The sequence below is a fragment of the Pseudopipra pipra genome, chromosome 10 (assembly GCF_036250125.1).
Source record: "Pseudopipra pipra isolate bDixPip1 chromosome 10, bDixPip1.hap1, whole genome shotgun sequence".
Taxonomy (NCBI): domain Eukaryota; kingdom Metazoa; phylum Chordata; class Aves; order Passeriformes; family Pipridae; genus Pseudopipra; species Pseudopipra pipra.
The window spans coordinates 21,961,496-21,982,420 of NC_087558.1; the positions used below are offsets into that span (position 1 = coordinate 21,961,496).

The 20,925-nt window shown below is 53.0% G+C and overlaps 1 protein-coding gene across 1 annotated transcript in view; it reads right to left on the minus strand.

Annotated features, from left to right (window-relative positions):
* Window positions 1-20,925, minus strand: part of EPHB1 (EPH receptor B1) — a 68,238-nt gene that overhangs the window by 35,201 nt on the left and 12,112 nt on the right. The window contains exons 2-3 of the mRNA XM_064666653.1: window positions 8,655-8,719; window positions 4,106-4,787 (exon numbers count right to left, since the gene is read on the minus strand). Coding sequence (XP_064522723.1) covers window positions 4,106-4,787; window positions 8,655-8,719 — 747 coding nt within the window. The remainder of the gene's footprint in view (window positions 1-4,105; window positions 4,788-8,654; window positions 8,720-20,925) is intronic.

Below are 20,925 nucleotides of genomic sequence, written 5' to 3' on the forward strand. Positions count from 1 at the left end.
AGACCAGAACAAATTCACACAGAGGTTTGGCAAAAGCTGGGCACAGCCCTGCACGTCGGTCGGCACATGGAAAAGGCGGGGGGGGAACCTGGATCCAGATGGGGTAGGGAATCATCTGCCTCGTGGAAAGCCAGGGATTCCTGGGAGCAAGGATGCTCAAGGAGCAGCCTTTGCACCATGGGCATCGTAGCCCAGCTTTGTGCTTCTTTTGTGGGGGTTTGTTTAATTTTGCCCCCCTGCTGGCTCAGATTCCCAGCTGCTGGGAGCAAGCAGGTCGGCTGATTACCCCGAGCAGCGGCACCTTGGAGGCTCCTGAACATGCTATGACAGGAATCTGCCAGGAGGGGAAAATCGAAAGCAAGACAGGGCTGGGAAGCAGCAGGACTGCTCTCACACCCCTTCTCCCCGGACTTATAAATACCACATCAAAATTCGGCACAAAGCTGGTTTAGACCCAGACTTTTTCCTGCTCCGTGCACCTGAGTTAGTGCCTGGTACTGGGAAGGGCAGAGAAAGCCAGTGTGATTCCAGCAGACAAAAATACCCCCCTCCTCAAAGTCAAAAGGGATGAAAGCTGAGAGACTCCCGACTGCCAACATTCTAGTCAGGGGTTACCTCGCTATCATTAGGTTTCAGAGCCAAACACCAGCAGAGAGAGGATTTAATTACCTTCCTCGAGGAGAACAAGTGAAACCCACCCAGCATGCTCATCTCAAGGTTTCCCCTGCCTCCCAGTGATCCCTGCTCCCGCTTTTCCTCCCACCTCCTCCCCAGCTGGATGATGCATTGCCCCCTGACCACGCAAGGAAGCCATAAAGCAAGGCTGAGGGACGGGGCAGAGCAAGACAAATGGATTTAATATCAGCCCGACCGGAGCGTGGGCTATTGCACCAAATGAATTATTCATTTTGGATTCGACAGCAGTCTCCATTTCCCATTGACCCACCGCTCACACGGGCACGAGGTGCCCAAGAGGATGGGGCAGGCAGTCCACTGGGTTCTGGGGTACAGCTGAGAGCTGTGCCAGGAGGTCTGTGCCAAACCCCACCCAGCCTGGGACGGGAACAAATAACGGGGCAGATTAAGACAACCCCCTTCCCTCCCACCCCCTTCTTGGCGTGGTGGTGGAAACGGCCCCCATCCCTCTGACCCTAAAACATGAGGATAATCTCCCGTGGCTCCAATTCCCCCCAGTGAGGACGGCGTTGTGCCGGTGCCTCCCGCGAGCAGGTAAGTGCCGATAAAAGCCGGCGTTAATGACTCCCCGAGCGGCCCCGAGCTCTGCTGTCAGCACGAACCCGCTCCGATCTAATGGCCCCATGACAAGCACAGCCTCTGTCCCAGGGGGGAGAGGGAGAAAAGGGAGCTGGGGGGAGCTAAACAATTCAACCCCGTTTTTTTCCCCACCACGGAGGAATTAAGCCCATTTTCTCAGCCCTCTAATATTGTGGGATTTTCTTTATCGTTTTATTTTTCCTTGGTGACAATTCCCACCGGCTTGTTAAGCGGATAATCTCGGGCTGATGAAGGCCTGGAGCAGATGTCAGGAGCATGTGCTTCCCAGGAGCTCCCAGGGTGTCATCCTGGCAGCATCCCTGCGAGGAGAACCAGGCAGGGAACCCTTCAGAGAACACAAAGTCAAACAGAAAACCAAGGAATTATTCCTAAACTTTGCAATGTGCCACTTCCTGCCCATCGACCTCTGGGAAGGGGAGAGGTGGGCTCAGGTCTTCCCTGGCCATCTCCAAGGTCCAGGGGGATACAAGGAGGAGCTTGATGGCCAACAAGCTACCAAGGAGCCAGAGTCCAATCCAAGGTCAGATTTTTACTCAAATGCAATTATAATTTTCCAACAGCCCTAATGAAAGCCCTGGATCAAGCTTTTAGGAGAGGTTCTAGTGAAGTTCCAGGGGCTGGTGTGTGTATTGGATTTGGGTTCCTCACCACCATGGAGCAGGATCACCAAATGTGCAGGTCCCACGTGCAATCCCAGCCTTTTCTCTGTCCTCCTGACATGGGAACTGGGAAATACTCTCACAGAACTGGGAAAGGGGAGTTATTGGAGATCACCTCTGCCAACAGCATTGTACCAGCACCTATGGGATCATCAAAACAGCATGGTCCTGTCGTCACAGATGCGATTGGTGCCATTTAACCACCTGCTTGCTCTGCACCCACAGCATACCTCAATGCTGCCAGTCAATCCATAAAGGGTATTTGTACGCCCTTAGAGCTGCCAGGATCCCTAATTTTCCCCTCAAGGAGCCCAAATGCAAAGCATGCTCCCCATGCAAAGACAACATGCTCACCAGGAGCTCAGCAGTTTCTGCTTTGGCATCAGCACTCGGGAGCAGTGGGAGCACAGCTGGAGACAGGCACTGCAGCACAGAAACCCCAGCAAATCCCCAGCTTGCCAGGGTCTGCTCAGTGTAGCTTTGATGGCATGAACACATCACAACCCTTGTGGGATTTGCACAAGGAAAGGAAACAAAAAAAGCCACGGAGATGGTCTAACACCCACCCTCAGCAGGTTTGCTGCCATGCCTCTCGTGTGTCCTGCTGTCCTTCATCCTCCACCCTGCCCCAAACTACAGGGATTGAGTAGGTGCATCACACTCTTCCCAGGGGTTAGAAGCACTCATGACCCCAGCTTCCTCCACCACCCCAAATGGGGGCAGATGGAAAGGCCAACACCACCAAAACCCGCCGCGGTTTTACGTTCTCACTGTTTCCCTACATTTCTGGCAAAATGACATTATTTCCCAATTCCAGTGTTTAGCTAAAACTAGTACTTGTTTTCCTATGATAAGAAAATGTCATTTTGCCATAAAACCATGTGCGTTTTCTGTTTGTTGATTCAACAGCAGAGGAACATCTCGCCAGAAACGCTCCCGTTCACAGAGCCCTCCCTCTGACGGAGAGCTTCAGCTCCTCATGGGAATACACCATTTCCCAGCGGGAACAAAACCACCTCCAGGGTCAAACACAAAACCCAAAGGAATCCACCAGCAGTGCTGCTCCAGCAAGGATTCTGGTGGTTCGCCAGTTGTCAGAGCCCTGGCCCTGGAAGGCACCGCTATCCCCACCTTAGCCAGGTGGGAATGAGGTTTCTCATGGTGAAAACCTACACAAGTTCTCAGGTTTAAAGCAAACCAACAAACGAGTTTCTCCACAGCTTGAATCCCAGCTTTGCCATTTTCACATATCCAGAGTTACAGATGAAGAAGAAACACGGTGGTGGCCACCCCAAGGAGCATCACAGCCAAGCCTGGTGCTACACACGTTGCCACCACCTGCACTAAAAGAGGTCCAAGTCAAACCTCTTTCCACTACAAACCCAAAACCAGCCCTAGAGCACTTTGACCTTCTCCTTCTCTCCAACGCTTCCTTGTCCTGGTGGTGCTGACCTTCTAGAAGCTACTTGGGACTGATGAAACACAGTCAGCATCTCATGCAAAAATCCTTCTCATCTCTCCTTCCAACACCTTAATTTGGGAGAGGAGAAGGAAAGGGCGGCCAATAGAAAAAAAAAATAATCCTCCAGTGGTATTTGGGAAATATTCATCAGTGAAAGGAGATGAAAAGCAGGCAGCACTATTTTCATATTTATAACCCCGCGCTGCAGGACTCCAGCAGGCAGCAGCACACCGGCAGCGTGGCTGGGGGAACCCGGCAAACCAGCAAACAAAGTCCCAATTAATGGCCAGGCTCAGAGCAGCTCCACCGCCGTCAGGCCCGGCAGCAGCTGCCCGGCTCCCGCGGCTGTGCCGGGGAAATAACGAGGCAGATGAAAGCGGCTCAGCCGGCGAGCGCCGCACTTTGAAGGCACCGGATCCCGGAGGCGGCTTCCAGCGGGAGGGCGGCGGAAGTGGCACCGGCACCCGCGGCCTCGCCGAGACTGGCCACTGACCAGAGCACTCCAAGAAGCCACAGGTTGGCCACTGCTCCCAAATCCCTGCCTGGTCCCTGCAGTAAAACCACTTCAGGGCAGGGAAATGGCGCAGAGCCAGTTTCACAACAGATATTGCTCCAAACAGCTTGTTTAGGGACAAATATTTTGTCTTAAAACCAACAAAAGCCCCCTGCTACCCAAAGCCAACCTTACCTTTGCAAGCCACGTTGTTCTCCGGCTCATAGCCAGCCTTGCAGGTGCAGCGGCCGATGGGGACCATCCACTCCCCGTCGCCGTTGCAGTACAGCTTGATGGGCACGTCCACCTCTTCGGCGTTGGGGATGCAGGTGCCCCGGGCGGTCACCAGGGACGTGCTCTCCGCTCCTGTCATCGTCTCCGGGAAGATGGCGAAGTTCTGCACCACGCTGGGGCACTTCTTGAAGAAGACCCTGACAGACAGCAGAGACATACAAGCCCCGTAGTCCTGGAAGGCCAGGTAAAAGCCATTGCGGGTCAGGGGCCCGAAACTTCTCACTTCTGTGTTCACCTTCATCAACCTGCCCCCAAAGTCCACCTGGGAGAAGCTCTCGTCAGCAGCGATGGTGTCCACTTTGAGGTAGGGTGCCTCTGTCCAGAAGGTGGACTTCTTGGTGGCAATGACAGAGTCTGTCTCGTAGTAGTAGAGGTTGAAGGTCTCCTTGCAGGAGCCGGGGACGTTGGGGAGGCTGCTGCAGTCCCGCACAGTGAAGCGCATCTCGGTGTAGATGCGGTGAGCGCCGCGCCGGTTGATGAACGTGGTGAGGAGCCAGTTGTTCTGGTTGGGCTCGAAGACGTTGCACACCTGGTACGTACGGATGGTGTTGAGGTTTTCGTCGTAGCCACTGACTTCTTCCCACTGCGGGATGGAGAAGGGAGAAGTGGTGAGAAGGAGGAAGAGGGACCTGCAGCGGCCTGTGAGCCGCGGAGGTGCCGCTGACCCTGCATTCGGCAGTGGAATGACAATCCCAAAGCTCCAAAGGGGACTAGGAATGTGATTATGGACACACAATGTGGTGCACATGCAGAAACACCACCAAGGCCAGCACCAGAAGAAATCCTCACCCTCTTGCCCCTGCATGTGTCTCCTCACCGCTCCCAACCGATACTGAAACATCTTTTCCACGAGGGCAAAACTGCCTCAGCTGCTCTGAGAAGTAAACACGGGAAGAGATGGTCCAGGCACCTGGAGGTGGGAGGGAAGGCACTACACAAGGGTACAGCTTCATTAAAGCCCAAGCCAGCACATGGACTGGAGAGCCTGACCCCAAGCTCCCGGCACAACGGGATCATTTCCCCCGGCAAAGAAAACTAACTAAATAAAACATTACTGCCGTGGAGAGAGGGAATATAGATTTGCAATTCGATTTATAGAAGGGCATTAATATAATCCAGGCTACAATTTCAATTAAGGGACAGCGGCAAACTGTGAATAGTCTATGATGGCATTAGAGTCCTACAGACAGATTTACAACCTCATAATCCATTCATTTTAACTAATCCATGTTTACAGTCTCCTCATAACAGCATTATTCATATGGCAATCTTTAGCAGCGCGCTCAGCATCAGGGATAATTTCCAGGAGCGATGTTAGAGCAGCACTCACGCCTGTGTTTACATGGGGGCATGGTGGGTGATGCCAACCTGCCCCATCACACGGAGTCTTGACGAGCTGATGCACCACAACTGACCCTGAAACCTCACAGATTTTGCCCTCTTCCCTTTTCCATTAAACAACCACATTTCTCGACTCCTCCCCAAGCTTCCCCCCCTTGTAAACCACAGCCCTGATGTAACAAAACGCAGGTTTTAGTTGTGTTTTCAAAGCAGGGTCCTCTACGTGCTGCCAACAAGTGCGGCAGAACATTCACTCCCGGGTCCACCTATTTGGCTCCACTAAGCTTAAACCAAGATCACAGCTCAAAGTTGCACACTGCTGTTAAGCCATGGTTACCACACCAGCAATAAAGCCTCCTGCATCCAGCTGAGTGCTCTTCCTTCTCACCCCATGCTGTGAAAGCGCTGCAAAACCCCCTCTCCCCCCTGAACAAGGCGTGTGGATTCAATGCCCCTTCATTAACAGACACCTTTTCACAGCAGAAGCGGTGCAGTCCTCCTCAGCCGAGGGGGTTGGCATTGTTTCCCGTTCCCACCCAGGCTTCCCATTGCAGCCCCACATCCAATTAACGCCAGAAAACGAGCTCTCTTCCAGAGCTAACACCGTTCCCATGGCTCTGCTGTCCTTGCCGTGGGAATCCTCCTTTTCATCCTCAAAACCCTCAGAGCCTCAAAACTCGGAGCCAAAACCTGCCAGCGGACCCTGCTGCACTTCAGGGTTTCCTGCATTTAGGAAGGACATGAAATGCCCCTTGGAAAACCCTCACGAGGGTTTAGGGCTGCCTTGGGCATCCCCTGGGTCGAGCCCTCCTGCAACCTGGCACAGAGAACAGCAGATCCCCGTGGCTGGAAAGACCCACAGTGCCAGCAGCTGCTGCCACCAATGCTCTAACAGCGACAAATGCATCATTTTGATGAGATGCTACTAAATAATTCACAGGGAGCTGGGGATTAAGTCAATGTTGTTCTCTGTCTCCACTAAGATTTAAAGCACGTCCGTCAGGGAGAGCAGAAGAGCCCACATCCTGCCAGAGCCCCTGTAGCCTGGCTGGCATCGTGCCCTGGCATAAACAGCAACATTCCCCAAGCCCCAAGAGGGCAAATCTGTGAGCTGGGGTGAACTGTGAGCTGGGAGCTCAGCACACACCAAGGGGAGATGCCACCACCCAAAAGGACACAAAGCCTGTACAGAGCCCATGCCAATGGCAACCACAGGGTCAGGAAAGCTGGCCCAACAAATCCCTGTGCCTCCAGCCCCAAGAGAACTGAGAGGAGCCTGGGAGAAGGGGTTGATGCCCCAGCAGCAGCCAGGAGCCCCTCTCCCTGTCAGGAATAGTGTGGCAACAGGACCAGGGCAGTCATTGTCCCCCTGTGCTGGCCACTGGTGAGGCCCCACCTGGAATCCCAGGATCAGTTCTAGGCTCCTCACTACAAGAAGGACATCGAGGGGCTGGAGTGTGTCCAGGGAGGGAACAGAGCTGGGGAAGGGGCTGGAGCACCAGGAGCAGCTGAGGGAGCTGGGGGGGCTCAGCCTGGAGAAAAGGAGGCTCAGGGGGGACCTTTTGGCTCTGCAACTCCCTGATAGGAGGGGGGAGCTGGGGGGGTTGGGCCCTGCTCCCAGGGAACGAGGGACAGGACAAAAGGAAACAGCCTCAAGTTGTGTCAGAGGATGTTTAGGTTGGATACTAGGGAAAATTCCTTCCCAGAAAGGGTTGTCCAGCCCTGGCACAGCTGCCCAGGGCAGTGGTGGAGTCCCCATCCCTAAAGAGATTTAAAATCCATCTGGATGTGGCACCTGGGGACATGGCCTTGGCAGTGCTGGGGGAATGGTTGGACTTGATGGTTAGAAGGCTTTTCCAACCTGAAGGATTCTGTGACTGTATGACTTTAAATAAAGGACTTGGCATTTTAAATACTTTGGGGAAGACCTAATACACACTCTTGTGACAGAGAAGCCTCACCAGGAACTCCCAAAGGAGCGAGAGTTGGATGGCTGCAGGGATGCACTGAGGGATGGAGGGATGCACATGGTGGGATGAAGGGATGGGGGCTGGGGAGGGGGCTTCACTCTGCTGCTCTGCAGAGGGTGAGACCACCATGCCTTATAACACAAGCTCCCTGCCTGCCTTGCATGGGCTTTCAGCAACAGCAGCTGCAGGCAGCTATTTATATCCCATCTCCATCACCTGCACGTGCCCCTCCTGCATTTTTCCAGCAATTTATCCAGGCTCAGATTATTTCCAAAGCAATGCAGTAGCAAAGCCCCTCATTTCAAGGGGCTCTGACATGCCTGGAGTGGATTTTGTGCCCACTGCATGTGTGGTTCAGCTTTGGTGATGGTGTGCAACCTCATTTCTTTTGAAGACCTAGCCAAGCCAGTCACACCCTAACAAAGAAGCAGCCTGGCATCCTTTCCACTCCAGTGCCACATCCTGGAGTCCCCAGGGATGGACCCTGCTGCTGCTCCAGCCTGCCTGTCCCACCGTGGTGACCATCCATCAGCTCACATCCTCTACCTCCGCTGCTCCTCTCCCCTCAGCTCCATCTCTCACTTTTTCTGCCAGCAGAATGTGAGTCAGGTTATTTTATGCTCCCATTTCTCAAAGGCTGATACTATATAAAAAAGATGTTTTAAGTGCCTCAGGGTGTTTTGTTCCTCATTACTTCATAAAAGTGACATTAATAGCCAAGGAAGAGCACTGCCGAGTGCAATTACGGATGATGTTCCAGGTATGAAAGCTGTTTGGAGCCTGCTAATGTTTCCTAATTACAAGCCTTTTGGCACAGGGAGAGGGAAGGCACGAGCAGGGGGCGGAGGGCAGCGATGGGGCCGGACCCTTCACCGGGAAGGAGGACAGGAAGGGAAGGAGAGAGCACGGAGATGGAAGAAAGTTCCACCTTCACCGAGCCCCCGGGATCGGTTCAGGGAAAGGACGCTCAGCCCGGATCAGCCACGCAGCTCAGGACAGCGACAGGCCACCCCACACCAACCTGGTGTGTGTCACTGAGCTCCCACTGCAGCTTCCCCAGCTTCCCACCACAAATAGCAGGGTTAAAAGCATGAATCCCACCAGACTATGTAAGGATCAGCTGGATGAGTGGCACTTACCCCCGAGGGTGGGTTGGCAGTCCAGCCCAGCTCGGCCGTCGCCGTCCGCGTATCCATCAAAGTTTCTGAGGAAACAGAAGAAACAGAAAGTTATTCCCAAAGTTTTTGGTTACATTAGGAGCACAGAGCAGCAGAAAAACCTTCAGTTGCTTTCCCACAGCGAGCACAACATTGGAGCGCTCAGGAATCAAACAGCAGCAGCCCTAACACATCTAATGGACATGGGACAGCTTCGCTCCAGAGCAAACAGTCCCAGCCTGAACCCAGCCCACACTGCCAGCTCTGACCCTTCCACACCCAGGAAAGGAAAATACCATTACCAACTAAAAAAAAAAAAAACCTAAAAATGAAAGGATGCTGTATTTCATGGAGTCATATCATTTCCTACTTTTAGTCTTCAAAAAAACTAAAAACCAACAGAACAAAACAAGAATAATAGTGAGAGCAACACCATCTAGAAACAGATGGGGAAAACCCTCCAGGTTTTATTTATTTGTTTGCAGCAAGCAGACATGCAGATTAATTTCCTCGACTCCCGTGTCCCCACCAAATGGGAGGAGGAGAAGTGCCGCTGGCACAGCCGAGCATCCCCCACCCCTCCCCTTCCCTCTGTGCTCCCAGGTACTCACGGCAGCTTCGCAGCGCCAGGAAAACGGGTGTGACCAGAGAAATAAAGGTCAGGAAATAAAAATCAGCCCAGGAATCTGACCTGCCGCCGGGCTGCTGCTTTTAATCTCTCCGCGCCTGCTCCAGCAATCACAAGCGGGAAACAAGACTCCCATTAATCTTCCGACCCCTCCCTTTGCCGGCTGCTCCGGGATGGGAAGCCGGAGAAGCGTGACCGGGAACTCCCCGCCCTGCCACGAGTGATAAACGCTCCCTCTCCCAAAATCCCCACCGGAGCTGCCGACCTGGCCTGGCTCCCGGGGGTGAGCACGGGCACCGGTGCAGAGAGAGCAAGGCAGCCCCTCCAGAGATGGAGAGAGAAGGGTGTGGAAGCTGGCAAAGCTTCTTGCAACCCTAACCAGCCCCGGGATACTGTCGTGGCACTGCTAGGGGGGTTCAAAACACACAGCCCTCCTTCTTTCCATGGTGCCAGGCTGTTCCTGCCCACAGTGCCCTCAGACAGGAGACATTTCACTCCTGCTCCCTACGGGAAACAGAAAAGCTTGGTGGCCTTCACGCTATCACAGGTCACTTTATACAGTTTCAGTCCCTTTCCATTTGGTAAAAGGCAGCTAAAAATGAGGTATCCCAGCTGCAACTCCTCCCCAGCCCCGAATCATGGAATCACAGAATGGTCTGGGTGGGAAGGGAACTTAAAGCTCATCTCATTTCAACCACAGGCAGGGACACCTTCCACTAGCCCAGGTTGTTCCAAGCCCTGTCCAACCTGGCCTTGGACACTTCCAGGGATGGGGCAGCCACAGCTTCTCTGGGCAGCCTGTGCCAGGGCCTCACCACCCTCACAGGGAAGAGTTTCTTCCCAATATCCCATCTAACCTGCCCTCTGGCAGTGAAAAGCCATTCCCCCTTGTCCTGTCATTCCAGGCCCTGGTGCTCCAGACCTCCTGCAAGTTTCTAATCCCATCACCTCCAAGCCTTCATTCTCTTCCAAACAGCCCAGCCTCTAATTAAACAGCCCCTAATTAAACAGCCATTAATCCTTGCTACAGCCCTTCAAGTGAGCAGGCAGATATGTCCAAGCCTAAATGGACATGGAGGTGGAAGCGACTGGCCCTGCAAACATCTCCCAGTGCCCCCTGCCTGTTGGCTACATCGGGAGGATGCTCTGAGAGCCCCTAAAACTCTTGGGTGTTCTCCCCCACAGGAAACAGGGTGTCCTGTTGTTGTGCCACACAGGGGAAACTGAGGCAGCAGAGAACAGGGTGACACAGGGAGCGTGGCCAGGCTGGGACCGGGGCTGGCTCATCCACCCTGTGATAAATAAGGACACGCTCCCTTACAGGAAGGGCACTTCTCCCAAGGGTTTATTCAGAAAGGGTTTTCACTCCATCATCTCCCTTCCTGTTCCATGCACTTACAGCTTCCTTCCCCGGGGTTTGACAGAGGAATGCACTTTTGATAAAGAACAGCCGCCTGTGGGACGGTAGCACGCGAGGACCAGCTCTGCTCCGAGGTGACATTCACCAGGACCCCTCCCAAAATCTCACCCCATCCCTCCTCTTGTGTGCCTCCCCAAAGGCTCCACATTTTGCAAGGAAAGCAGGAAGGCACAGCAGCAATGCCGAAGCAGGAGACTTCAAAATAACTAAAGAAATAGAGAAATAAATTAACAATAATTGAATAAATGGAAAATAACTGTGGAGAAGCTTTCACTTTGGATGCTTCTGGAGTCCTAAGGGGACTCTGGGGCCTGTTGCACAACAGGTAACAAATCCAGTTCTGGTGGCCAACACTTGCCCTTCCACAGCTCCATGTTTCCAAAGCAATTTGCACAGCAAAGGAAAAAGAGGGCTGACAGCCTGACCCTCTAAAGACCATCTCCTGCTCAGGTCCTGCCCTATCTCCCAACGACACTGCCACAGACAAGAAGATCCACAGCCTGGCAAAATGGTTGGTTTGGGGTTTTTTTGTTAGATAAAATAAAATGGTTAAATCGCCCTCTCCAGCTCAAATTCCTGCTGAGCTCACCCAACCCTGTGACTGCAGAGGTACTGGCACCAGAAGGACTCAGCTCAGCAACTTCCCACTGACCTCTCCTATTTCCTCTTGGAGGAAACCTTCATTTTCTGGGATGTAAAAGTGACACCATGACCTCAGTGGGACATTTATGGACAGGCTTCTCAGGGCTAAGGCTGCTGAGCATCCTCCTTCAGCAGGGGAGGGTTTGCAGATCCCAAGTCCTCACAGAGAAATGGGGGACAAAACAGGAACGCCAGCACTCACATCTGCAAAATACCCCTACAGGTGTGGGGACACAGGGATCCAACCCCCCCAACCATCCACCACTTGGGAGCAGGCAAAGGAGGGGCAGGCAGGGAAATCTTTTGCTCTGCCTGCTAACGAGAGGATTAGTGCAGATCAGTGGCTGAGCACCCTTAATGAGTGGAGAAGCCACATGGACACCTTGCATCTCTCCTCCCACCTGCCTCGTCCTTCCATGAGGACCAGTCCTCATTATTTGGCACTGGACATTAATTAAATCCCCACAGTGCAGGGGTACATCATCTCCCCGTGCCCCAGCATCATTAACCACGCCAGGTGATCCACATGCTGCCTGCCCACCTGGATCAGCCAGTCCCACCAGGCAGGCTCCGTGCCCAAGTCACTGCCATCCCCTCACCTGCTCAAGGCTCTCCAGCAACTCCTTCCACGCCTGCCCACCCGCACGTGGGCACAGCAGGTGCCATGGGGATGCTCTGCAAGGAGGGAGCTCAAGGCAGAAGTGTGTGGGATCTGTGGCCCCGCTGCCCAGGCTGTAATGGCCAAAGCCCTCATTAGGGAGAAGAGGAGCTCTGCTACCGAGAGCTGAGCTCTCTTAGAGTGAAGAATCTTCAGCTGTATACAGTAGATTTTCTTTAATGGACACATTACTTTAAACTAAGCCTTCGCCATCTGTTCCAGTCCCTAATTATCAATACAAAAACAAACGTCTACTCACAATTACACTCGTAACAAGTAAAGATGCCAGCAATTAGAATGCACCAGCATCCCCCCGCCGAGCAGCACATCCATCTGGGATGGCACTCCTGTGATCCAGGCAGGGAGAACTCGCTGCTGTCCCAGGCTCCCCACACCCTCCCGGCAAACTTGCCCACAGCCAGTGCCCGCGGCGGGATGAGCCACGTCTCAGAGGAGCGAAGGATGGGCTGGCATCATTCCAGTAGCCGGGAAAAAACAAGTTATTTGGGCGAGAGTAGCCTTCATCTCGCACCAGCTGGTCTTGCCAACCACCCTTCCCAGCAGGATCGAAGCCTCTTCCAGAAAAAGCTTTCTGGACTATCCAAAATGAAGCAGAACTTATTTCCCGAAATCCCCAGCCTGAAACCCACATTTCAGACCTCCCCAGAGCGGGTCGTGCTGTGAGTAGGTGTGACTTCTCCCTGGCAGGGAGCGGGATCTGGTTATGGGCACACACACAGAGACAAGAAGGCCAGACCAAACCAACCCAACTTGATCACGTTTTGACACTGTCAGTTGAAAGAAGGAGATATAACAACAAATTTTCTGCTCAGAGAGGCCACAAAGAAACTTCTACAAGTGCATCGCTCCTCAATAACTGCCTCAGGGACATGGTCCCTCTCCCAAAGCAAGGAACAGTAGCTCCCTCGCTCCTGCAAGGAGATAATGGCAGGAAGCAGCCTAAGGCACTTCAAAGCAAATGCTTGGGCATCTGCAGAGAGACACAGGCATGTCTAAGACAACCAAGAGGAAAAAGATAGAAATTAAGCAAAATAAGGAGAGAGGAGGCTTGATAACAACAGATGGGTAGAGGGAGATTTGGAAAGGATGCCAGCTGCTGGAAATAAGCCCCCTGAGATGCGTGGGGAGCAGAGAGGTGCATGCCCATAGCTGAGCCTTCAGAGATGGGAGGGCAGCCGTGGAGTGAGGGGCAGGGGCTCAGGTCTGAGGTCCAGAGGATGCTCCACAGGTGAGATCTTTGGAGACTCATCCTGATGTCCCTCAGCAAGTGTCAGTGGGGTCAGCACACGGTCCAGCCCCAGAGCACAGCCCCTGGGCAGCCCCAGCTCCACAGCACGACTTTCGGGAGGGGAACAATAGCAGGACTTCTTTTCCATAGGGAAAGCACCATATTTTCCCCTCCATTTCATGCCCGTACATGCCAGGCTTCCTTCCTACCCCCTCCTTCTCTCCCAAGAGCTTCAGCAAAATCAGCCCAAGGCAAACGCACAGCTTGGGAAGCTTCTGTCCAAGTTTGGTGACATTACCAGAGAAAGGGAATGATAGGGAAACAGAGCCAAGACGCTTTATTCCAAAGCCTAGTGCTAAATAACTTTAACTGCCATGATATCATGAGCTCTGCCTTTCCGTGGCTGTCAGGACTTCAAGCCCAGCCCAGGCTGCATCATGGCTTCCATCACCATTCCATCACACCTCTCAATGCCAGGGGAAGGAAAGTCCCACAGGTACCACGGGAATAATTTCTATTTAATTCTCACTGTTACCCACTGATGAAATTATCCTCTACTCTGTTCTGGTGAGATCCCGCCTGGAGCACTGCATCCAGCTCTGGGGTCCCCAGCACAGGAAGGACCTGTTGGAGCAAGTCCAAGGGAGGCCATGGAGATGATTAGAGGGATGGACCACCTCTGCTATGAGGAAAGGGTAAGAGAATTGGGATTGTTCAGCACCTAAAGAGGCTCCAAGAGAGCTGGAGAGAAACTGTGGACAAGGGTCTGGAGTGACAGGACAAGCAGGAATGGCTTCAAACTGAAAAAGTGCATATTCAGACTGGATATTAAGAAGTTCTTCCCTGTGAGGCTGGTGAGAACCTGGCACAGGTTGCCCAGAGAAGCTGTGGCTGCCCCATCCCTGGAAGTGTCCAAGGCCAGGTTGGACGGGACTTGGAGCAACCTGGGACAGTGGAAGGTGTCCCTGCCCATGGCACGGGGTGGAGCGAGATGAGCTTTAAGTTCCCTTCCAACCCAAACCATTCTGTGGTTCTACGGAAAGGTTCGAGCACACACCAGGAGGTTCCCTGAGTAATTCCAGGTTATGACCACACTTCTGACTGTAACATCCCACGGACACCGTCCCTGTTTGCCTGTGCAAGTTTTTCTTATTATATTCTGAAATTCAGACTAAGCTGGGAAAAAAAGCAGGAACAGAAAATCTACGTGGCTCTGTTGGAGGGATCAAGCTGCTAGGCACACAACCCACCCAAAACGTCTCTTCTACCAGAGGACTGCCCATTTGATTCTTGCTCGGAATTGTGAGGGAGCGGCATCTCCCACATGGTTTAATTACAGCACTGGAGAGGTGGGCAAGGCACGAGCAGGACCAGCCTCAGCCCTTACTGCTGCTCTTCACAGTTCCCTGAGAGCACCAGCTTCTGAAAGAGCCTCTTCCAGCACCTACACGTTTTCAATCAAAAATATTACAGCAACAACTAATTACGTCCCATCATTCCCAGGGCTCTCTGCCTTTAATGGTGCATTTTGCTGCTACGGAACGACGGCGGAACGGCTCTGGAAGTGCATAACGAGCTCTCCCCATCAATCTCCCGCGGGTTCGTTATGAAGGATTACCCGACAAGTAACAAACCCAGGAGGGCAGGGAGAGGATGCACTAAACAACAACAAGTCAACACGAAATATCATCTTCCTGTATTTTTGAGGGTCTGTGGGAACCTCCTGGGGGGAGAGGAGCAGCAAAGACACCTCAGCCGTTGCCAGCACGAGGAGATCTGCGGTGGCCAAAAAAAAAACCCCTCGCTTTGGGCTGGAAAGGGAAAGAATTTATATGCACGAGCCGAGGAGGAGCGTGCTGTGTCAATTTGTGACGGGATGCATTAAGCTGCGGCTGCACAGCACAGTCCGGGATCTCCTCTGGGATCTCCCGTCAGTGGCATGGATTTCAGTGTGCAGTGAAGATGCATCGCAGCGGGGCAGGCGATAACTTAATGAAGCTCAGATTTGGGGGTGTTTGCTCAGCAGCTACACAACAACTTTATCAATAAAGCGCTGCCCGCTGCGACTGCGGGATGAGACGCTCTAATTACACGCGGCAAACCCTTACCCACATCAGGATACACCAAATTTTAATATGCTGGTTGATGTGCCCGAAAGTGCCAAATAAAACACCTTCTTCCATTTTTGCAAGCGAAAAACCCCAAAACAAAACCCCAGCCTAGAAAGTTCAGGAGGTGATGCAAAGTTTGGAGCTTAAGGACCAAGCCCTGCCTAAAACGCTCACTCCACCTTCAGGCCCAGCCCCAGCATCTCCCCTTGGTTTTCACGCTCCAAAGGGAATTGACCCAACGCGGGTACGTGGTGTTGGACAAGCTCAGCCGAAGCCATACAATCCATTTATCATAATCCTACCGAGGAGAGAGAGACAGTAAATCAAAGAGACAACCCGCCTGTGAATAAATTACTGGGGGGAGGGAGACGAGGAGAGGGATAGAGAGGAAAAGAGAAAGAACTGGAGAGGGAGAGATAAGAGAAAGGGAAGGAAATGACAGAGAATTGCCCAAAAACGCACTCATCACTGGAAAAAAAACAAACAAAGGGGACCAAATCAAATGGAAAGATAAGAGAGGGAAGATAGAGCTTTCAATACCTTTTGTTTTCCAAATTGCAAACCTATTTTTGAAGATTTGAGAACAAGTTTTCAAACATAAGGAGCTCATTTGCTCACGACAGTCAGCTGCTGATATCATACTTTTTATAATTGCACACAGGCCACGGATTCCCAAAATCCACACATAGCATACGCACAGATCACAGTCATACATCATCATTTACAGCTTGGCAACTCAAAGCCAAGCAGCACCAAGGGCTGAGAGTGCACTTTAATGAACGCTCTGGCCCGCCAGGACAGACCCAGCCACCCCAGGAGCACAGCTCCTCCACCACACCACTGCCAGGGGAGGGATCCGGGCTGGGAAGATGACACGGTTGTCTTTCAGGAGAATATTTTCCAGAACAATGTCACTATGCATTTAAATCCTCATCTTTGCTTTCTCAAGGCTGGGTAGCCAGCAAACATCTCTGAATGCCGCAGCCTGCCCCGAAAATCACCATATGTCAAGCTTGGCAGTTACTCATTTCATCCTCCACAAGATGTGGAAGAGGAACTCAGCCAAGCAGGGGTGGGCAGAGGCTTTCCCAGAAACCTTAACCTCCAAAAAGCTTTCAAGGCTGCCCAGGAGAAGTAGCAGCTTCCAACTCAAGATCCAGCTAAGGGGTGTGAGAAGGTCTGGCTTGAATGGAGGGTGGGGAAGAGCAATCATTTGCTCTTCAGCATCCACCTTATCACCACCCAGGAGCACATGGCAAAGCAGACGAAGGCTGAAGGTCGGGTGCCTGAGGTCCCTCTGTGCCTTGTTGTGCCGTTGGGTGGCTTTGGCACAAACTGGGCACAGCAGCATCACATCATGGACTCCTTGGGTGGAGACCAGCTGGCTTGGACAACCACCTCACCAGCCAAGAGAGTCAGGAGGATCCAGAATCCCAAACCTTCACATATCCCAGAGGAGCACAGAGTCTCAAGGATAAACCAAACGTTATTGGGTAGCAATGTCAACAACTGACTATTTTCCACAACTACTTTTCTGTAGCTCACTTCTTGGTCAACCACCCACGTACCCGCACTGGCTGCACGTGGTGTGCTCCAGCCAGGCTCAATGGAAGTGAGCTTTCCCAAGAGAAGGACATCCTGCCAGGAGCTCTTCTCTTGGGAAACTTGATCGTCATCATACTGCCAGAAAGCAAGGAATTCCAAAAAGAAGTGAAAAAAATAATAAACAAGGGCAGTGTTCGAGATTTCACACACAAGGGCCATTGAAGCCTAACAAGTTCCATGGAGTGGGTTCCTTATCAGCTGGGATTCCCTTGGAAATTATTGCCTCTAAATACAGAATTAGTCGCCTGAGCGGACAGAGCAGCCCTAAACATCAATAGCATCTGCAATTACATGTGTTAGGATGAATCAGGAGGACACACAGTCTCCCTGCCTGGATACACAGGACACTGGCCCGTGGGATTGCAGGGGATCTCCCCAGCACTGCGCTCACACGTGTCTCACAGGAGCTCTCCTTCCCTTGCAGGAGTTATTTTGCCTTCCTCCAGGGTGGCACCGCCTATGAGGAAAACTCTAAAAATCAAAACATTTATCCTGCATTTCCCTACACACCAGCACTTCTTGAGAGATTCAGGATGAGTCACTGTCTTGGACCATGTCCCCCAGAAAAGCTTCGCGCTCGCCGCGATAACACGCGTCTCGTAGAGCCCTAAATCTGAAATGCCAGCCGAGCTGTCAGAGAGCCCTCACGCCCAGAGATGCACCTGGCATCGTCCAGCTCCTATTTACTAGATCTTATTTTAAAATGTCAAAGGGATTCTGCTAAGCCACAAACATGACAGACTGCTCAGACACCGAGCAAGCACTGCCGGGGCATCCCTTCCCCCAGGCACCACTGCTCCCAGTGTGAGCACCTGGTGGTTCCCCCAGACACCAAAATCTGGGGGAAAAGCCTCACTTTTCACCCCAGTACAGAACAGCTTCAGCCAGATTGATCCTGCATTTTTAAAGGCGGCATCTGAGAGGTAACTCAAAAGCTTCCAGGGAGGCCGGCTGAAAATTTCATGAGTAAGTAAGAACTAAAAAATAGCATTTCTGGCCCAAGGATGCACCCTAAAGATCGCTGTGCAACTGGCATCCCAGGGGGAGAGGAGGGAAAGCAGCGGGGCGAGAGCGGAATCGCGCAGGGATGCTCCGGCTGCCGCTGGAGGTGACGAGCGCACCCGCAGCTGCCGGAGCACAGCCGAGGGAAGGAGGTGGAAATATTGAGCCTCAAAAGAGGGAAACTGCAAAAGCTCGTCGGCAAGCGGCCCCTGCACCACTCCCCCAGCCCGGCGCCGGCTGCTGTGCCGAGCAGCGTCTCCCTGGTTTTTTGCACCATATGGAGTCAGCTCGCGAGTGCAAACGAGGCAAAGGGAAATAAATCTGTGCCACCGCGGCGCCGCACGGGGCTGCCGGCACCGCGTCGGGACACGGATGGGATGGGGGGAGGCTCCGCCTGCATCCCCTGGGGACGCCTTGGCAAAGAGCCCCGTCACCTGCCCAGTCCTCCCCCCCATCCGGCTGCACACGTGGGGAAGGGGATGTGGCAAAGCCAACAGGTCCGTTGGAAAGGGCAGAGCACTCCATGAGCAGACTCCGATGGGTTTTTTGCTCTGGCCTCACATCTAAATGCCCCTTCCTAAAATGCCCTGGAGATACATCCTGGGCTCTCTCAGCTTTGCCTTTTTTTTTCTTTTCCACTTTTGGATTTGGACAAGGCAGCCAGTGGCTGGGATCTATAACTATCCTGCATCCTACCCAAAAAACTTTCCCATCAGACTGAGTCATCTTTAGGTACATTCACACCCACATCTGGTCTGGTGAGTAAACAACAACATGTGTTTGCCAAGATTTCCAAACAGCCACTCACACAGGGTGCCAGTGGGGCTGTGTTAAATCCTTGTCCAAATTCACCAACAGCTATCAGTGACTGCAATCACCCCCTTGGAAGACACTCTTCCTCAAGAGGTGTCCAGGACCCCTCACGGTAAGCTCTTGGTGCATGATCCAAACTGCTGCCTCCCACAGCTCCTGCCAGCATGGAGGCAGAACCAGGGATCCCCCCACACCAGGACCCTCTTCTGTGAGAAAGGAGGAAGCACGAGCATTGCTCTAAGTCAACCTCAAATCATAAGATTTTGCTCAGGGCCACTCTTAGGCCAAGCTTTTCCTACAAGCTGCAGTGCCTGGCTGAGCTGCTGCACTGCCACAGCTCCCACAGGCGCTGGGAGGTGAGGAAGAGGAGGAAGAGGAGGATGCTGGCAGAAGGTGCTGCTGGCAGAAAGCCTGCCTGGCACAGCCCTGCCTCCAGCCCCAGTGCCTGCGCGGGTGCAAGCTGGGAAAAGGCTCCAGCACGAGCAGAGCCATCTGCGTGCTGGGAGCTGTGCCAAGGTGGGCTCAGGGATTACTCCCCCCCTCCTCGCCAGGACAGTCTCCTTCCCAAGTGCTGCCTCACCACCCAGGTGACAGCTCACCAAAATCCTTCAGCACAGCTTGCAGGGAGGCAAGCACGGAGAAGGCCACCAGAACCACCCTGGTCACTGGCCAGAGCCTGGGAAGTGCCTACAATCCACCGTGGGATAGGGATGGTCTCGGCATGACCGGCACGGCTCCATTTCATGCAACGCCAGCTCTGCTCGTTTTTAAAGCGGTGCTGGTTGATGATAAAGTTCCCCTGGAGCTCATCTCCATACCCACCTCTTCTCCTGATGACTCTGACCCATCCTCCCTGATTGTGGTTTCCTTGCTGAAATAAATCACTTTAAGTGCACATTGTGCTCTGGGTCTCATTACTGTTCATCATCTTCTGCGCAACGGAGCTGTCACAGCCTCACAAACCCTGTCACCAGGGTGACACGGGAGCCACTTGGGAGGGCAGGAAGGTGGGGAGAAGGAGCCTGCCCTTGACAAGGTACCAGGAGCTCCCCCATCCCTCTCCTCCACAGCTTTTGGACGTTGAGCTCACGCCTTCAGCCCCACGCGCCCCTCATGGCACAAAAGCTCAGCAGAACAAAAGCAAGAAGGTGCAACACACGTGCAAGATGGGATTGGTGCACCAAGGACCCAGAAGGATGCCAGGAGGGATGGCAGATGCACCTTGATGGCCAAGAGGGTCTTCCTTCAGTGAGGTATGTCCCCACAAGGGAAACCTCCCCCAGAAGAGGCAGAAGAAACTCACTCTCTTCCACAAATTTAGAGCAGAAACACCTAAAGGAGGGAAGGAGGAAGAGCCAGGCACAGGGGCAGCAAAACAGACTTCAATCCTTCTCCAGGTGGATCCTAGGCAGTGCCACATTGAACTCATCACAGATGGGTGCTTCCAACTCCACGAGGTTACTCCAGATTAACCCAGAAGAGAAGATCACAGTCACACTGCACACAGTAAATCAAAAACTCTTCTGTGCCAAAACCCCGCAAGGGCCTATCAGGCAACAGCAATGCAAAGGCATCATTTGTCTGTCACATCACTTTTGAAAGGCAAACCCTCAGAGAGAGAGAAAGGGAGCGATTAAGGCTGCCACTGATCTTGGAGTGTCCACAGAGACGGGTCTGTTGGGTTTTTATCAAGCAGGGAGTGTAAGTACCATCGGCTTCCAGATGGCCAGAGGCCCCATGAGGGGCTGGGACCTGCCTGGAACGAAAGGCCAACCCAGGCAGCAAGGAGGGAGGTGCTCATTCATAGCCATGTGGCCAACACCCACACCCCTGCACATCAGCACGGCTCCCTGGGAAAAGAAGCTGCTTCCCAGCATCATGTTTGGGAGGGTGCCAAGGTTTGAGTTTCCCACCAAGCACACAACACCTCCATAGACCCTTGAGCATGGCTGTAGAGAAGACACACTGCTGTCACACCTTCCACAAGGCCAACATTCACATTTGTCTCAAACTCTCCATCTCACCGCCACAGGAAAACACCCCTCACTGCCCTGGAGACCACGGCAGGAGAAGACCCCCAGAAATGTAAGTAGGACAAAAACAAAGGAGATGCAGGAGAAGATCT